The sequence below is a fragment of the Hemibagrus wyckioides genome, linkage group LG29, assembly GCF_019097595.1.
Source record: "Hemibagrus wyckioides isolate EC202008001 linkage group LG29, SWU_Hwy_1.0, whole genome shotgun sequence".
NCBI classification, from domain to species: Eukaryota; Metazoa; Chordata; class Actinopteri; order Siluriformes; family Bagridae; genus Hemibagrus; species Hemibagrus wyckioides.
The window spans coordinates 9,791,609-9,812,060 of record NC_080738.1 but is presented as its reverse complement, the minus strand read 5'-3'; the positions used below and the strand labels follow the sequence as shown (position 1 = coordinate 9,812,060).

At 37.8% G+C, this 20,452-nt stretch overlaps 1 protein-coding gene across 1 annotated transcript in view; it reads right to left on the bottom strand.

Moving 5' to 3' along the window:
• The window catches only part of eys (eyes shut homolog), a 255,068-nt gene that overhangs the window by 216,625 nt on the left and 17,991 nt on the right, over positions 1-20,452 (bottom strand). The window contains 7 exon segments of the mRNA XM_058384541.1: positions 662-766; positions 984-1,005; positions 1,767-1,941; positions 1,944-1,958; positions 12,748-12,909; positions 16,085-16,197; positions 19,489-19,608. Coding sequence (XP_058240524.1) covers positions 662-766; positions 984-1,005; positions 1,767-1,941; positions 1,944-1,958; positions 12,748-12,909; positions 16,085-16,197; positions 19,489-19,608 — 712 coding nt within the window.

The following is a 20,452-nucleotide window of genomic DNA, read 5'->3' as shown; positions in this document are numbered from 1 at the left end:
TGTAGCAGGTGCTCTCAAACAAACAAAAACCTAAAATCATTGATACGTTTTCTGCCATAGCTTGAAAGGAAATCATTGCTGTGGCATACAGGGTATAAAGCATTCCACAGCATGCTTTTAATGGAAACTAAACAGCTACAGGGTTGTAAAAACATCACAATACCCAGTCGTGGAGTATTTATAACAGAACACCCTGCTGTGCCGTATTCCCTATTTAATAAAAAGACAAATTTCTTATTGTGTTTTTTTTGTTGTTGTTATTCATTCTTAATAAAAGGAAAAATTATTTATGTAACTCCATCAAGTCATCTTTCACTCTCAGAATTCACACAGCAGTCCTGTATGGGTCAGCACATGTAAAAGCACAATCCCGCTGTGAGCATATCACCAGAGGGGCAAACTTCAGCATGTCAACTATAACAGTCATGCTTCCACTGTAAACCACATGTTTTTTGTTTTTTTCAACCACTTGTCTGTAAAACTGAGAGCAAGTCAGGATTTTCGGAATATTCATGTGAAGTCCATCATTTTCCTAATAAAAAACACCAATGCTGATTCAAGGCATTCCATGACATTTTGGGGGCAATAAGCACAAGATCATTAGATAATGACTTTCTACTATGTTGGAGATAAAGATGTAGTTGGAGTTCAGTCAACTAACCTGTAAGCTGTGGGGACATGGTCTGAGGCACGTATAATGCAGGTCCTCAGGGGTGTCCACACACTGCGTCCCTGCAGGACATGTATATATTACTAATGACGTAATCTAAACATCTGATTAAATGACAACTGGATAATTCAGTCAAGGCTGTTGTGGATCCTGATGTCCAAGATGGGAGAATTCACCCAGGGTGGGACACCAGTCCATCACTGAGCATAATTCAGTAAAATTCAGACATGTTTTTTGAAGATAATTGAGACATCAGTGATGGAAATGATAAACAAAGAAGCAAACACTTTCAATTGTGCTCTGGACTGCTAACCTGGTAGAAACTGACAATTACCCTGAGGAAAAAAAGCAGACAGATGGACTTTGGAGAAATAATTTAAGAAGTTTCTTCATATGGTTCAGGCTTGATTAGTTAAGGCCCAGAAGCACATGGAGAATGAAAAGTAAAATTGCAGTTTCAAAGAGAAATTTTCTCTTCAAAGAGTTAGGTGAAATGGTTAAATCCATACAGTATATATAACAGATGCTACACAGTGACAATGCTGAAATGTGCAGTATACAAAAAAAAAAATACTATTTAAAATAGCTGCTTCGTACGATTGTATAAAATCTTCATTTTATAACGATCAGTGCATTAAATATTTTATGTGCCACTGCTTATAGCCTTTGTTGGAGGTTGGAGTTGCTGATACATTTACAACAGTATAATAGTTACAGAAGATAGTCCTGAAATTAAAGGAAAAAAAAACAACCCAAAGCTAATGGAATTAGTTATCACCATCACCACCATATCACATATGTAAAAACTTTTAAAATAGATCATGCCTATTTATCCGCTATTACCAAACACTTCAGCCAATCAAAGATGTTCATATTATGAGTCATTCATATTATTCATTCATTCTCACTGGAACCCAGGAGTGAAGACAGCTGGACAGAAATGGTGCCATAAATCTCAAAGACAGGCCTATGTTGCGTGAAATCCAGCCAAGCGACTGCATAAGTGCACAGAATGATGGGAAAAGGATTTAAGCATTTGCTGACAATGTTGACGATTCAAAAGCAGTTGATGAGGCATGTGTATTTCTGAAGCTACCAATCAAACCAGGTGGCATAGACATAGTAGTTGGCATTGGCATTGAGGCTGAGGGCAAATATCACATCATTGTGGGGCCAAAAGGCACTACCTGAGGGGCAGGAACATTTGTAGTACCCAACATAGTCACTAAATGCTCCACCAAGCTGGCAGAGCCTGGATTCACACTCATTTCCGCCTCACAGTGGCATCCTATAGGAAGGAACGGTGTAGGGAGTGACTTTAAATAATCAAAATGACTCTCAAATGTGTTTGTCAAACTTCTGAAATTTGGTAAAGAAACTTGAATTTGAATACATTCTGCTTTTCAATCAAATGCTTGCAGAACTCTACTTTAGAATATTCTTGTGATCATAAATGTGAGGCCATCTGTCCAGCAGCTTAAGCTGGGCTGAAACTGGGTCATGCAACAGACAGTGACCCCAAAGCACTCTAGCAAATCAATCTAAGTGGCTGAAGAAAATAAAACCAAGGTTTTGGAATGGCTAAGTCAAAGTTCAGACCTCACCCCCATTGAGATGCTGTGGTAGGATTTTAAGAGAATTGTGAATAAATGAATGCCCTCAAAAATATCAGTGAACTGAAGCAATGCTGAAATGAAGAGTGGGCCAAAATGTCTTCAAAATGATGTGACAGATAAACACCTACAGCAAACCTTTAATTCAGGTTTTTGTTCTCAATAGTGGTTCTACATGCTGTTCAATAATAGGGTGTACTTATTTTTTTCACATCTGGTTTCTGAATACTGGTTTACTTCTTGGGGGAAAAATCACTGCATATTGAAATGTGTTTTTCTGGTTATTTGATTGTTTATCCATTAATCCAGCAATGAGAATTATTTCAAAAATAATTTCAATATGTTCTTTTTTTGTGTGTGTGTGTGTGTGTGTGTGTTTATAGCCACCATAACTGTACCAAAGATGGCAATAGCAGAGAGTAAGTAGCAGGAAGCAAATTGGTTCATAATGATAAGTGAAGAAAGCCGATAAGTGGAAATGAGAAATGCGAGTAGGAGACGAAGGGATTAAAGAAAGGCGAAGGTAGATGAAGCTCCTCCTTTGAAAGACACAAATCAAAAATGATTTAAAAAAAATATTTATATTTTATAACATAAATATGTTATAGACTCTAAATTTAAAAGTCCTGGGCACTCCTTTCACCCTAGTGAAGTATACAGAAGAAATAAGCGATACAGCAGAGACAAAACAATCCAACAAATTTTAGTTCTTCTACAATTGTGCTGTATCTCATATCCCCATGACCAAATTTTATTTAAAAGTGTCTATCCTTAGATATACTTGAGACTTCAGCATTACCAACATTTTCTTTAAACAATGTAATAAAAATAAAAGTTATAAAATAAAATTATTAAATGAAGTTATTTTAAAATAAAAGTACTAAAACTAAAATTTTTATTTAAAAATAGCAATGATATGACCTTGCTTTAATAATCAATTTTTATTTTTAAATTAAATCATGCATATAGAATATAAGATCTTATATGAATGATTTCGTTTATTCATTATGTTTAACAAGTCTGCCTGAGCAGGGTAAGTTTATGGATTTGGTGTCTTGAATAACAAGTCCGAAAACCACTTTGAAGAACGAACAAATTTAGGAAAACTGTCAAAATATCAACAATCCAATCCAACCAACTCACAAAGAACAGGTCCCAGTTCATCAACCACCTTCAATGAGAGATAACAAATAGGATTCCAAATGCATTAGGATTGATTTCCTGGTGACAACATTTGCTCTCTGAGCCTTTCAACATTACAACAGCCTGCACACACATAGAGAAACTCTTCACCAAATAGAAATTGGTTCCTCTCTACAGTCCAAGCTTCTAACACAAGAAAGCCAAGACAACATTCATTTCAAACCTACACATTTATGCTAGGCTTTTCATCCTAAGCCCACGTCAACAAATTCACTGGACATTCTGCTCATCTTTGCTTTAAAATTCCCCTAGCCTGAATGAATCCTATTTTGTCTAATCATAGTACCAGTATTTATTTCATTGCAGTCTGGGGAATTGTGCTACATACAGACATAGACTTCTGAAACCAATTATGCCAGAAATATGAAGAAAATTGATTAACAAGTCAAAGACAAGGTGATGTTTTGTTTAATGGTTTCATGAGGACAGATTCTACCCAATTCAGCATTAACATGCTTGGTGAAAAAAGGAGGTTACATACAAGGAACATCCCCCAAACCCCCTGTAAAATATGTTGGTGGATTATTGATGTTTTCAGACTGTTTTGCAGCTAGAGATGCAGAGACATAAATCCAAACATAAATCCAAATCAACACAGGAATCGTTGTGGGACACAAAATCAATGTGTCGCAATGACCATCTGAGTATCCTGATGTTAACCCTATAAATAGCTGCAGTCTGAATTAAACAGCCAAGTTGATGTAACAACATAGGTCAGTGAAGATTTCATAAGCATTCCACTTAAAATTAAGCATTGAGCTATAGACTTAAACATACAGGAAATAACATGATATATTCAGTGAGAGCAAAAGCAGAGTTCAGAAAAGCAGAGCAGGCAAGAGAGAAATTAAAAACAGATTCTTCAGATGGTCTGCAGAGAGACTTTCAAGATGCCAGGAAGTGATGAATGTGAGATAGTGTCATCACAGCAGCATTAGAAATTTGAAGCTTGCACAGAATAAAAGGCAAGAGGCTGCAAAACAGCAAAGAAGATGCTCAAAAAATGTCATCTGCTGAGAAAGATAAAAGTCAGCTATGAGGAGGAAATGCATGAGAATACTTACAAGGCAAAGTTTTCTGGGGGGGGGGGGGGGGGGGCAAATCTATTTCATTGTAAGTGTCACATTCTAAGAAGCTTATTTATAATTCAGTCCTGTCCACCATGACAGAAATATGAGTCTGTTTCACAGTGAGAATGGAGCATGGAATATGAATTAAAGGTTTATTGCTGCCCTAATCTTATACCCCTGATTCTCACATTCAGATTCATAATGTATTCTACTACTACTGCTAATACTACTACTACTACACACACACCCACACACACATTGTCACAGCCATAACATTAAAACCACTGACAGGTGAATAACATTGATTATACTGTATATAGCCATATATTACAGTGGCACCTGTCAAGGAGTGGGATATATTAGTCAGCAAGGGGACATGAAGTTGATGGGTTGGAAGCAGGAAAAATGGCCAAGCATAAGGATCTGAATGACTCTGACAAGGGCCAAATTGTGATGGCTAGAGGGCTGGGTCAGAGCATTTCCAAAATAACAGGTCTCATGGGGTGTTCTCAGTATGCAGTGAACATATTACACCTACCAATATTGGTCATAGGAAGGACAAAAGAGAGGAGTACCCAGAGGAGTACCCAGGGCTCACTGTCCACCGGTGTCTCCTTTCCACCACTGAATGTGCCCTACCTAAGCTGCAGACCTCTATGAGGACTTGTTTACCATTACATAACTGCCTATCTCTGGAATGCTAGGGTTTTGGTTATCCCGCCTATTTTGAGCTCCTAACACGTTAGTTGTTTTGCTTTCCAAATACTTCAAGAGAGTATGAGTTTCACATTTAACAATATAGAATCCTCCAACCCCTAACACTTCTATTAGGGTGGGTACTTCCATGGGCAACAACATTGTGCTTCCTGTCATATATTCAAAGAATGTTTACTTAGTCTCTATCTTGATCGAATCAAGAAAATGTCTGGTAGCAATATATGCCTACTCCATCCCTGTTTCATGAATAGTCAAACTAGTCTTCAGTGTCTGATTCATACATGCTGTTATGCTTATCACCCTGGGGACTTATGAGCTTGTCACTTATACAGGGTTTTAATTTAATCATTTTCCACAAAAAGGGCTATAATAACATCTGACTCCATATCTAGATGCCAATTGTGGGTTTATTGCTATTTAGTGAATCCTTTTACCCGAGGTTCACGTTTCCAATTGCAGTTGGATGCTGCAGAGTAGAATGCTGTACTGCGCTGTGCTCTTTGAATGTGACACAAAGCTTGCCATTGACTTTAGCTTGACCCATTTAATATGGTTTGCTGGATGTGTATATATTTCCACTGTGCTGTACATATTCATGTATTTGTAGATATTGTTTACTGTCTGTAGAAACCTCCTCTTCTTGTGTGCTGTATAGCCCAAGTCACTGTGGTAGGGATTGGCCTTTAGTGTTTTTCCATGTGTATTGGCTCGTTATTGAGTTAAGGAAGCAGTTTGTCTTTTGTCTGTGCCTTTTTTTGTTAGTGTTAAAGTGAAGTTAGCTTGTGGTGGTGGTTCAGTAAGCATGGATGATTTTTTTTTGTTGTTATTTCGGCCTGAGCCTGTCTTATGTAATTTGATGGTGGCTGTGAAAATAGTGTTCATATCTGCTGTAACTTGCTAGATAGTGGCCCGGTGTGTTTTCTTTATAGACTGTCTGTTACCATCTCAAGCATAGACTAAAGTATAACAGCTCTATTGTACTTTGTAGATGATGGGACATAAAATTTCTGTTTAATTATCATCCATTCCACTGCCTTCTAAAATCTGGCGCTTTAGGTCTTAAGCCATATGGCATTCTTTCCTTGACTGACTTTCTTACATTAGTTTTCATACAAATCAGGAAAAAGGAAGAAAGTATCAAGCTTTATCTCTCATCATTTGAAGCTACTACCACATCGCGCTAACTTGAACTCTCTTTGCCATTTGTCTGGTACAGTATGAAATGTTCCATGATACAAATTCATCCGCTCTCATCTGCCTCCAGAATGTACAATCACCTAGACAGTTGGATTCTCTAAATCCAGCCCATTTTCCCTTCCTAATCATCTTTTCCTAATCTGCAGCTATTTCATTTGCAAGTAGAGTATACTCAAGAGGCACTTGATGTACTAAATAGAGTACTGTAATCACAGTTAATAATGCTGCCTCTGGTTTCTCTCCCCCACTTGTCATAATCAGTTTGACCATTCCAGGGTCAGCTAATGCTGTTAATTTCATTACATATACCTGTACAGAATGGTGCCTAGGAAACGCTCCTTTTTTTAATGATCCTGTAGTCACCATGACCTACCTAATATACTTCTTGCTATTAAGATAATACATGGCTCCATCTACCCACAATTCTTATCAGGAATTCACAGTGGTTAGAAATGTTCAGAATGTGACCCAAATGTTAGAAATGTGACCTAAAATATACCAAAGAAATTGAAGTTTGCACTGTGATGCACCTCCATGATTGGCTTCAACAACACTGTAGCTGGGTTTAATGATATATTCCCTGCCATTTTTATTTCTAGATGCTTATTCAAGATGTATCTGGAGCTCACAGAATCAGTTGTCCCTTCATAGTTGCTAGAATGTTAGTAGAATATTACCCTTCTGATTTATACATACTGTCTTTGCTGTGACACAGAACTGCAGAATATGTCTCTTCGGCATATTCATACCCAATCCAGAGGTCCTAGTTCAGATCTAATTGAGTATTTTTTATGTGGTGCCAGAAGTGGTTCTTCTAAGCACTGGAGTGACATAAGCTTACCCATATTTCAGAGTATCACAGGCACAATAATCCCCATAAAGCTCCTTCCTGCCACTTTTTATAAATAGGCTTAAAGGAATTAATCGAACTGATAGCATGTGATGGATCCTTTTGCATTATGGTTTGTTGTGCTGTCACAATCTCAATATATTTTTCAATTCTACACTATAATGTCCTGCTTAAAATGTGTCTCATCATATAGCCTTTGCGAATCTGAAAGGGAACCTGAATGCTCCACTGAAATGAAGTAGTCCTACTCCTTCATCTTGCATTTTCACAGAAAAGTTGATGTTTTTTTTAATCAAAACCAAAGTGCCTGCAATTACTAAAAGCGCCTGCATACTTTAAAACTCCTGCATAGTTACTAAAACTCACCTCCTAACAATGAAAGTGCAGGCAACTATCCCATGTCCCCTGGGTACCACATTTCACCAAGGGGACTTAAATCCACTGAGCATAGCCCTTGGAAACTGACTGGGTTTTAAGTGGGCTTAAGGGCCTTGACCTTCTACACCTCCCCAGACTTTGTCCACGCCTTCAATTACTACATGACTGAAATGTATTTCCTTTGTGAAGTGTCATACATTTTGCCAGTTATATATGTGGGACAACTATAAAGCAACTGTTGTTATGATGTTTCCTTTTGTGTAGGCAATGCAGTTCTTCTTAGAATACTTAGCCAGCTCAATTCATCGAACCCACTTCATAATATAATCATAAGTGTCTCATGGGTCTAGTTCTACAGCTAAAGCAGCCTGATGAACTGATCCAAAGCCTTCCAACAATGCCTCCTAAACCTAATGCCTGCATTCTGATTCCAAGTCAGCATTAAGAGCCAACTTCTGTAAGCATCCCACTTCTGGGCTTCATGTTAATTTGCATTCACTCTCTTTTGTTTAAATAAAAGAGGTTTCTGTTTCTGTTTTGCATTTTCTTTCGCAATTCATCTATAGCTTCCCAGTAACAAAATAAAAGGACAACCTTGAAAGTTAGTCCATTTAGTTGCCCATCCAGGACATGATGCAATATATGGCCAAAAGTACACTATATTGCCAAAAGTATTCGCTCACCCATCCAAATAATCAGAATCAGGTGTTCCAATCACTTCCATGGCCACAGGTGTATAAAATGAAGCACCTAGGCATGCAGACTGTTTTTACAAACATTTGTGAAAGAATGGGTCGCTCTCAGGACCTCAGTGAATTCCAGCGTGGAACTGTGATAGGATGCCACCTTTCCAAAAATCCAGTCGTGAAATTTCCTCGCTCCTAAATATTCCACAGTCAACTGTCAGCTGTATTATAAGAACGTGGAAGTGTTTGGGAACGACAGCAACTCAGCCACGAAGTGGTAGGCCACGTAAACTGACGGAGCGGGGTCAGCGGATGCTGAGGCGCATAGAGCGAAGAGGTCGCCAACTTTCTGCAGAGTCAATCGCTACAGACCTCCAAACTTCATGTGGCCTTCAGATTAGCTCAAGAACAGTGCGCAGAGAGCTTCATGGAATGGGTTTCCATGGCCGAGCAGCTGCATCCAAGCCATACATCACCAAGTGCAATGCAAAGCATCGGATGCAGTGGTGTAAAGCACGCCGCCACTGGACTCTAGAGCAGTGGAGACGCGTTCTCTGGAGTGATGAATCGCACTTCTCCATCTGGCAATCTGATGGACGAGTCTGGGTTTGGCGGTTGCCAGGAGAACGGTACTTGTCTGACTGCATTGTGCCAAGTGTAAAGTTTGGTGGAGGGGGGATTATGGTGTGGGGTTGTTTTTCAGGAGCTGGGCTTGGCCCCTTAGTTCCAGTGAAAGGAACTCTGAATGCTTCAGCATACCAAGACATTTTGGACAATTCCATGCTCCCAACTTTGTGGGAACAGTTTGGAGCTGGCCCCTTCCTCTTCCAACATGACTGTGTACCAGTGCACAAAGCAAGGTCCATAAAGACATGGATGACAGAGTCTGGTTTGTATGAACTTGACTGGCCTGCACAGAGTCCTGACCTCAACCCGATAGAACACCTTTGGGATGAATTAGAGCGGAGACTGAGAGCCAGACCTTCTCGTCCAACATCAGTGTGTGACCTCACAAATGCGCTTCTGGAAGAATGGTCAAAAATTCCCATAAACACACTCCTAAACCTTGTGGACAGCCTTCCCAGAAGAGTTGAAGCTGTTATAGCTGCAAAGAGTGGACCGACGTCATATTGAACCCTATGGATTAGGAATGGGATGTCACTTAAGTTCATATGCAAGTCAAGGCAGGTGAGCGAATACTTTTGGCAATATAGTGTATGTACACATCTGGCCATCACACCTATTTGTGGCCTGCACACAGCCCTGACCTCAGCCCCACTAAACACCTTTCGGATAAATTGAAATGTTTACTATGTGCCAGGCCTCCTTTGCCAACATCAAGGCCTGAACTTCAATAATACTCTTGTGGCTGAATGGACAAAATATGACAGATATGATATGACTCAGTTGCTGACTCTATAGTGAACTCACTGGTTGAATGCATTCTTGTTATCAGTAACATTTACAGTGAAACATTCAGTCATTTTGAAGTGATCAGTCAATAGGCTGACAATCTGACATATTAAAATCTTCTCATACAACCTTCAAAAACATATTGATTCATTTGTCTTATTTTTCTCATTACTATATAAAAATGTTAAATTACTGTATTTTTACTCTATAACCATTTCAGACCTTTCAAAATGAAAACACTGTTAATACCATTGTGTCAACAGGGCACCACTAAACTGTCCCTCTACCTCAACAAACAGTATCAGATTAGCAGAGCATGTCATATCATTTCCGAGACCCTAAGACATCTTCTCTAAACATAGACACAGACTTAAACAGTGTCTGAGTCTCTGAAGCAGGCACCACACCACACATGCCCAACTTCACACTATTATCAGTGAGTTGTTGTTTTTTTCTAATTCAAGCGAATTCCATTTCAATTGCCTCTGCACTTATTAAACCTTAAAACCACCTTCTTACCTACACGTCTTACCTGCCATTCCGAAACACCCATTCAAAATGGTTGATCCTGTTGATTTGTCTATATAAGGAGTCTTAATAACTTTATGAAAGATCAAACTTTTAGGCTACTACAGACTGACATGTATGCACATAGGCAGAAACATCAAACATCACTTCAGAACATGTTCACAATTTACAATGCATAAAACATATGTACTGCATATATTCGATACATTTCTTCTTCTTCATCTTTCGGCTTTTCCCTTCAGGGGTCGCCACAGCGAATCGTCTCTCTCCACCTATCCCTATCTTCTGCATCCTCAACACTTGCACCCACTAGCTTCATATCCTCATTTATTACATCCATATACCTCCTCTTTGGCCTTCCTCTTTGCCTCCTGCCTGGCAGCTCAATGTCCAACATTCTCTGACCAATATACTCAATATATTGGATACATTTAAAGTATTATTTTACATATGTGGCAAACTCTGCATAGCACATTCTTTCTGCTACTGATAGAAGGTTGGCTGACCCGGAGGCCTCAAAAAATAAAATAATATTTCATAAAAAAAAAAAAAAATCAGTAAACTGGTTTGTAGAATATGATAATAGACAAGAATATATTGTTTATTATGGCCATGCATTAAATTACAGCAGAATTACTTTCTTTGCAATCGCAGCTTCAGAAGTTGAGGCCAGAGCACAGGGGCAGCTATGATACAGCACCCCTGGAGCAGAAAAGGTTAAGGGCCTTGCTCAGGAGCCCACAGCAACAACCCAGAGCCTTAACCACACGAGCCATGACTGTGCATACATAATAATATGAGAAAACTGTGAGGAAGAACAGAAACTGTTTTTGTAATAATGCCTCATTAAAATGTATAGCATGAAATCATTTAAAATTATCTATTAAATAATATATTTTTGGAAGAGAATACCCTGGAGCAATCAGTTCATTTTTGGACTGGTTTTGGCAACCTCCTAACCAGCACATAAAATAGCAGTGACATGATAGAGACACAAATGCATCAGAGAAATGCATTGGATGTAGTCTAGGTTATTTTGCAAAATGTGTTCTGACAGCTACTGAGACCAGACCTGTGTTCATGCAGTGATCCAAGTAATCATGTAATGCACTGATGAATCGCAGACAGGGGGAACTCTCTTAACAAAAGATGCGATGGTTAGGAGTTCTGTTCAACAGCTCATGCACAACACGGTGGATGAACTCACTACACAACATCTTTTTTTGTTATTGTTTTGAGATGCATTCACTTTTTGTTTGCTTCAAAATACCTTTTCTGTTGGAGGTATACAGTCAGGTTAAGAATACACTAAAGCAAACTAATGGGAAATAATGGGGAAACATACATCCTGTATTTATACATTTCCTGTATTTATAAGTTCTGTGCTCTACTGGAATTACAAGTGCTGATTAAAGTCCCACTGCATCACCTACATGGACTACAATATCAAGTAGAAGCTCAGAACTTGCATTTTGCCTGGAATTTTGTATTAGATCTGATTTCTGACCGGATTCCAGAATAGAAAAAATGAAATTGGCTTTTAGAAAAAAACAGTCCAAAAACAAAAGTTATTGATGAGAATATGGAAGATTCTATGTTGTTTGTTTGTATTTGCTGATGCTAAGAACCACTGGCAATATTTGTTTGCTTTCTCAGATTTACCTACAAATTGGGCTCTAACCTCCATATGCCCTTCATTTTTCCAGCCATGATGAAATGAATTACAGAAAAATCAATTTAGGAAAAGGCAATGTGCAAAGATGAGTAGCGGGAAAGCATGGCTTTAGGCAACTGGGCTCATTTGAGGAGAACAGATCCTCCGGCTTCCATTCAGGACTCGCAGAAGATAACATGACTAGGGAGTTAGTAATTCAATGAAATGTAACAGTATGGTACATCATCATACTGACAAAACCTATTGTCTTGTCAGTGTCCATTCTATTAAAGGAAAATGTGATGTCCAAAGTAAAATATTTGTTTCATTCTAGTCAGTCACTGGGTACAACCAATCAAATCAAACCTAAACACTGTTAAGCTCCTTAATACTGCTATAAAATTATAATTTAAACCACATCATATGCTAAAAAAAGAACTGTCCTTATTTAAGCATATACATTTCCAATTACTGTATGTGTGATGAAACATCTGAATATTCACCTTTCAATCATCTTACACAGTTAGCTGGTCAAGGGTAAAGAACAGAGTTACACACTATGTTACAAACTATGTTACCTGGAAAATTTACAGATAATCAATATAATCAGAAAGAGTAATATTCATGCTTGTCCAACAAAGAGTTTTACTAATGCTTTATCAGTAACAAATGCAATGAAATCACAATTAATGAAACAGCTGATTTGAGATTGAGTTGGATGAGCCACACAGCATTACCAAGGAATTTAAGAGAATTAATATAATATACCTGTGTAACCAGGGGAACATGTGCATCTGTAAAAAGGTGCACATGTTGCAGTTGGCTGACTCATGCTGATGCATGTAGTTCCATTCAAGCACTGGTTTGGGTAAATCGCACAGCCTTTGTATTGACAAAGTCCCTCCATCCAGCCCTGAACACAAAAGGAGAGTGTCAGGGTTAGCAAAACTTCTAATTAGACTTAAATGCTCACTGTAATTGTAGAAGAGCAGTGTTTATATTTGCTCAGTATTGGCTTGCCACTGGACTCACTCTTTGAGAACTACATAACCCCGCAAATGAATAATCAATCTTACAAATTCTGTTCATTATTATGGATTATGCCAATATGAATTACAAGGTACCATTTAAGGAAGGAGATGGGCACTTAAGGTATTGTGAAGGTAGATTTATTGAAGAGGGTCAAAATATAGGTATGCTACTATATCCCTAGTGTAATGATTTTTAAGTATTTTATTGACAAATCATGATTTGGATGAATCTGAATGATCTGAATTCAGTTTTCTCAGTTGCCTGCAAAGTGAATCATTACTCATTAAAACATGTTGCTAGTATCATATGTAACTTTTGTTCTATGAGTATGAATTCTGTGTAGTGTGAGCTGAATCATCAAAGCATGCAACATCTAACAGAAATATGTAAAGTAGTGAGCAGGATTTGGTTTGGGCCAAGTGGTATACCTGCACCTTGCCAAACCCAGGTTTGAGACAATTCTGCATATAGATGAAAAAGTCTTTATTAGTCACATATACATTACAGCACAGTGAAATTCTTTTCTTCACATATCCAACATTATAAAATTGGGGTCAAGGTGCATGGTTAGCCATGATACAGTGCCCCTGGAACAGAAAAGTTTAAGGGCCTTGTTCAAAGGCCCAACAGTGGCAGCTTGACATTGCTGGGGTACCTTCCAATCATTATCCCAGAGCTTTAAATGTTTGTCAACATAGTCCTCACAGATACAACTTTTCTCTGCGATTTTGTCTCGAAAGCATGTCCAGTCCTAGGAGGTGCACTGCAGAGGTTTACTGTGGGTGGGCCCGCCTAAGGAGGTTTTGTCCAAAGCAGAGAATACCTTGTGACTTTATGCTGCCCTGGTGGTTGATCAATCTGATGGTCATGATGTCCAAATGAATCATGTGGCAATGCCTGTGGCAACGATGACCTCTAGCCTGAGGGTTGGCATATGTGGTAATTATCAGTCCCAGTGAACCTTGCATCTCCAGTGACCTAGACATTGTACTTCTCTCGGTCAGACAAGGATGCATCTCTTTCTGTGGCCTAGCCAGAGACTGTTAAACTCACTTCACCGGATAGTCTTTTAGTTCCAGAACACTCAAATGAACTACCTCTACATCTGCAATCAAGCATTTTCAACTTGATCGCTAGAGAGCTACCTGCCTGGATTTGATTGGCAAGTACAATATCTGCAAAACCCTGACAGTGGCTAGTGTTTTCACCAAGTGCTGTAATGTGTGTGAGGAGGATAGGTGTATCCTGGATGGCCTGCTAATTAGTGGGAGAACATAGGAGACTGTCATCCAATGGCGTCCTTGAAAGCAACCAACAGCAACTCTAGCACACAAGGTAAGTTTCACTGTTTAGTTGGGATGAATTAAAAATTGTACTTCAACTGGTGGTTCACAGTCTACCCAGAAATATCACCCAGATATGACTCTGAACAGGAAGACCTCACCAGGCAAGGGAAATGAGAGTGCAAAGAAGGTGTTCACTGATGTGGTATGCTCAACCACAAGTGATCTCTAACAAGACTATCAAGCAAAGGCAGGAGCGCAACTCAAAGCAAGCAGCCATGGAGTACTGAGCAGACTCCTAAACAGATGTGTTCTCCCGCCATCTGTTCTGTTGTGGTAAGTGTACATTTCATACATTTTTATTTATAGGATTCTAGTGGAAGTTTTGGACAAACAGTCACCTGAGGCTCGATCAAAGTCAAAAGCTGTCACATTTGTAGTTCCATTAGGTTTACATGAGGTTCAGTGTGTACAAGGTAAAAGTAATGGCCATATGACAATGTGATTTATTGCAAATACTGTACCAAAGATGAATTTGCTGCTTTGTTGAAAGTCCTTGGCTGGCATGCACACATTAAGGTATTCAGATGATTCTCACAGTTAAGTGGTTAGGAATGTGAACTTGAATGACTTATTTCAATACATAATTTCAGTCTGGAGTTATTTCAGTCTGGAGGTAAGTGGGCATTGCAGTGCATTTCCTTTCATAATTATCTAAGATGCATTCTTGTAGATAGGTTTGCTCATTTCCAAGAAAGAAATGGTCTGAGCATTGTAATTCTAGACCCAGTATTTGATTACAAGAAAACTGCAGCCAGTGTTGACCTTTATGCTAATTTCCTCCAAAGGATTTCATCTGTTTGGATGCTGTATAGATATCATAAGTAATCATAACACAGTACAGACCTTGGCCTACATGTGTAAAAAAAACAATTCCAAATTTGATCTCTTTTGATTTGATTAATAACAAATATCTATCCCCTGCATGTGAGAGCTTTTCGCATATCACTCAGAAGAGCCTATGAGTCTGAGGTTATTAATGTGATATTAGTATTGAGATAAGTAGGATAGGACACACATAAATCATGGGGACAGTTGCTAACATGATAATGGCAAAATAAGTATAGACAAAATTGGTACAAATGAATACTTCACTAAATATGAATCAACTTTCAGGGTACATTACATTTTGATATTATGAAGCTGCAGTTTTTGTCTGTTCATGGTTCTTGGGTACAGGTAAGCAACCTGAGAAACAAATGTACAAATTATGCCAGTAGGAAATGAGAAAGGCAAAGAATTTGGAATATAAACACCACTATATGTGTGTTGTGTTTGTCGTGTGTATGGGGGCACCCAAACTACTCCTAAAGACAACACCTTTTCATTCCACATTTCATAGCATCATCATTGATGTTGTTGAATGTTTGTTCTTTGAGTATACTTACAACTGGATGTTTGGCAGGGGTTATTTTTCAGTCAATACATAGCTGCAAGTTTTCAAGTATAAGACTATAGCCTTTTTTGTTCAGTCTGAATACATAATCCAACCGTTTTCTTCAAAATGTTTAATGAGATTTTGTACATTGTGATGAAATATTACTAGTTGAGAAATCTCCTAGTACACACCTAGTATTCATCAAACCTAATAGTGAACAAGAGGGATGAAGAAACCAGAAGAACAAATATTCCTATGTGTGGTCTAATTCGAAATGAATGTATTTCAGATTTTATTTTGTGTCTGCAGGCATTTCATTTCATTACTTTGTCCCCATACCAGGTTACCTCATCATATTCAGCAATTAGGTGGATACATGATCCCTTATTCTAGCAGTTAACGAAGTGCAGCCGGCAAAAATCGATTATATCTTCACAGTTCTTCACTGTAAAGCCTCTGTGGCATCTATATAAATGGAATTTCAGTTCGCACTGGGTTCAGTCTCTACAGCAGGAATGATTGTAATATGCAGTCTATAAACATGATGAAACAAATAAATAATTTGTAACAGATTAATACTTTACAATTTAAAATCGACCGTTAAATGGCTGTTCATGTTCATTCTAAATCACATAAAAAAATCACAGATTATATATTTTATTAATCAGTTTATATATTTATATTAACCATTAAAAGTGTAAGGCTTTTAATGGTAATTAAATACGTTATGTTGCTTTATATTCTAAAAATCTCAGTCTGCAAATTATTCAGATGTATGAAAAGGTAAAAAGCATATATTAAAAAAAAAATCTAAATATTTTGTATTTTACCAATTTGTAACTTAAAGTATTGCTCTAAAATAAATAAATAAATAAATAAATAAATAAATAAATAAATAAAATAAAAAACATCCATCGCACCTTTTCACTTATACCTTTCAAGCATTTACTTATATACATAAAATTGAAATATTATGATCCTTAAGCCTACATGATAAAGCATCACTTAGCATATTAATATACAATGATACCATATCACAGTTACAAACACAGTAAAGAAATAAAATTCGTTTCCTTTATCGAATACCATTAAGGCTTATTAAGATAAATGAAACAGTCCAATAGGTTACACAATCATATGCTTAATCTGCGGTGATGACTCTATGTACTCTCCCTCTCTCTCTCAGACACACACACACTCACTGCCTCATTAATTCTCCAGTCATTCCTTCCTTCATTTAGAATTTTAATTTACTGTTTTCTCAGTCTTCTTTTTCCAATTGTCATTTTGCCTGAGAGCCTGTTTGAATTTATTGACTCGAGTGATCTCACTATTATGGCCCACAGAGATGTACAGTGTGAGATAAGTGAGGCAATAGCTCTAAAATGCCCCTTAGTTAAAGTTAGGCTCAAGAGCCAGTAGTGCCCTATTATTTGTCACTTCTACCCTGAGTTATTAGTAAAAAATCATTCAGACACTGTCATCTGATGTGGCTGGAAACTCCTTCATCAAACCTGCAGCAAATTTAAGGTGTAATATTTACATATTAAGGTAATATTTGAGTGATTTTACTGAGGGTTGCCCCATAAGGTACCCTAGTAAAACTATGATGTTGGTAGATGTTTTTTGTTTCAGTTTTACATTGCTCATGGCTATTACATTTTATGGGGTTGGTCTCAGACCTGGTAACAACTAATTTGTAACCACTACAGTGACACAGGGACCTGAAAACAATGCTTTTAAGCTTTCTTATATAAATCAGTGATCTATCTGAAATGCAAATACTATTCCATCATTGGAAAAAACTGTTTATTAAAAGGGATGTGTAATAGGCATGTGCTTCTTTAAATGGCTGCTTTTGTATTGCATTGACCTGTGAACTGTGGGGCAACAGAAAACAAGAAGTTAGACAGTAAAAAAAAACAAAAAAAACATAGGGACTGCTTATTATAAAGTAGAACTCACACTAAACTTTTGCTTCTGTTTTCTTCATGTTCCTCGGTGCACATTTGATTAATATGAAGTGCCAGAGAAATATCTAATAATAAACATTTTTAAAAAATGCCAGTGAATTAAATATTGTGGCAGCATAACAATGGATTAACCAGACTCACTATAACATAGTGGTGAAGCATGTGACCACATGTGAACAGGTGGGCTACCAAAAAAATATATAAAAAAATTAAAATCCGTAAACAGTATACAAACATTTAGGGGCAATGGGGCTCAAACGGTTAAGATCCTGAATTGTTGATTGGATGGTTGGGGTTCAAGCCCCAACACCACCAAGCTGCCACTGCTTGAGCAAGGCCTTTATTCCTCTCGGCTCCATGAGTGCTGTATCATGGCTGACCCTGTGCCCTGACCTCAATTTACTAAGCTGGGATATGCAAAGAAAAGAATTTCACTGTGCTGTAATGTAGATGTCACAAAATAAAGACTTCTTCTTCTTCTTCTAATCATGCAAACATGAAATTTGTGCATATTAAATTATCTACTTCCACGTAGTACATAATTATTTTAAAAAATTAAATCGACAACAAAACAAAAAGTTGTATATTGTAAGCTGGTTGCTTAAATCCAAACATTTCTGGGGATTGCCTTTACTTTAATTGAGCTATGCTGTCCACCAACATATGCTAGAGTTTTTGTGTTAAAATTCTGCTCTTCACATTGCCTGCTGGGATTTTCATGCTTGCATTGTTTCCTCAGCAGTTTGAGGAAGGGGAAGGCTTATCATTGTTTTGGTCATACAAGTGGACTCTAAACATTATCAACTACTCCTTTAATATTACTATTAATGTAACAAATTTGACAGGTAAAGTATCAGTAAAGTGCAAATCAAAAATAAACTCAGCTATAGCCATAGATCATTGTGTACTAATACATCATGTACGACTAGGCATGGGCTTTAGAGAAAGTGGATGCGAGGGAAATGCAAATGTGAAAGTTAAAGGAATGGATCTTGTCTAGAGCAATATGATTAATTGTATTTTCATCACTATCAAGATGTGAAGAGCTGACATAACAGAATGAAATGATGTGTCTGAATATCTGATGGTATGCACTACTTCACAGGTGAACAGAGTCATTATTTATATGCTAGTTAGAGTGTATAAATAGAGAGCAGGAAGTAACTTCCTCCTGCTTAATTTTAACAAGACAGAAATGCTTGCAGCCAGAAGTAAGCTTTCTGATTACAGAGTAACACCGGATGGCCTTTCTGTTTCATCATGTGCAGCAGTAAAAGACCACAGTGTGATTATTGACTCCAGTTTTTCGTTTGAAGCTCATGTAGATAACATCTCTAGGGTAGCCTCCTTCCATCTCAGAAATATTACTAAGATAAGAAATATAATGTCACTAAATGATGCAGAAATACTAGTCCATTCGTTTTGTTACCTCTAGGATGGAGACTTAACTAGAACCAGAACATATGAACACATCACTTATTCACACTGCATTGGCTCCCAGTCAAATATTGCATTTATTATAAAATACCACTACTGACCCATGAAGCTCCTGAGCAAACTTTTTTCATTAGCCACGCCTAAAGGTGCAGGTTATTTGTTGATACCTCAAGTATCAGACACAGTCTCAGTGTTTAAGTCCAGGCTAAAAACACATTTGTTTAGTCAAGCTTTTTAATGAATATTTATATAGGCAAAGGAGCAGATCTGGAGGGTTCAGAGGCACAGAGTGTTTTGGTGAACTGGGATCTTTGGATGCTCTCAGCCTTGCCACACACATGTTCACTCAGGTTTGTTGATGGTGGAGTGGCTGGCCACTTTATGTCCCAGAATCCCTCGTGTCTGTGTCACCTTCTGGCTCTCTCTTTTAGTTATGCTGTCATAGCTATTCTTGCTGGAGTACAGCCTGCACACAATATACATTATCCTTAACCACATGATCACAAGCATACGTAAAATTTTCACTCTCTCTCTCTCTCTCTCTCTCTCTCTCCTGCTTCTTCTCCATTGTCCTGCCTGATCCATCCTGATGCCCTGCTTCTGGTTGGAGTATGATGGAATCACTCTGAAGTACTCACTGCTGCTAAGGATGGCCTCACATGGACTACCTGAGGAAATATGGAACTGCTGTGGATAATACCACTTGGAGACCCATGGTAGTGGCTTTAAACTGTTGTTGCTTGCACTTGGTCTGCCTTGCGCTTGTATTTCCATCACTGAACATTTGATGGCTTCAGCAGCTAGATGTTATGTTATAGATGTTAAATCTATAATGAATTCAGAAATAATGCTGATTCTCATATTTATAAATCTCTTAGGTAGACAACTCTACTAAACAATATACAGTTGTAGAAAGGGAGTTATTTAATCACACTGTCTGGTGTCACCCAGATGAGGATGGGTTCCCTTTTGAGTCTGGTTTCTCTCAAGGTTTCTTCCTCATATTGTCTCAATGAGTATTTCTCTTGCCACTGCCAAATCTGGCTTGCTCATTAGGGATAAATATACATTTTAAACTTTGCAAGTTTTATTCTAAATATATGTAAAGCTGCTTTGAGACAATGTCTATTTTAACAACTTTTAAAACTTGCAAGAGATATAAAAAATATATTGAATTGAATTGAATTGAATATGAATGGACAAGAAGTCTACAGTAACTCAATTATATACTCTTCACAACTGTATTGAGCTAACTTGCCAAACCTTGAGCAGGATGAGCTACAACACCTGAATACTGCATCAGGTTCCAT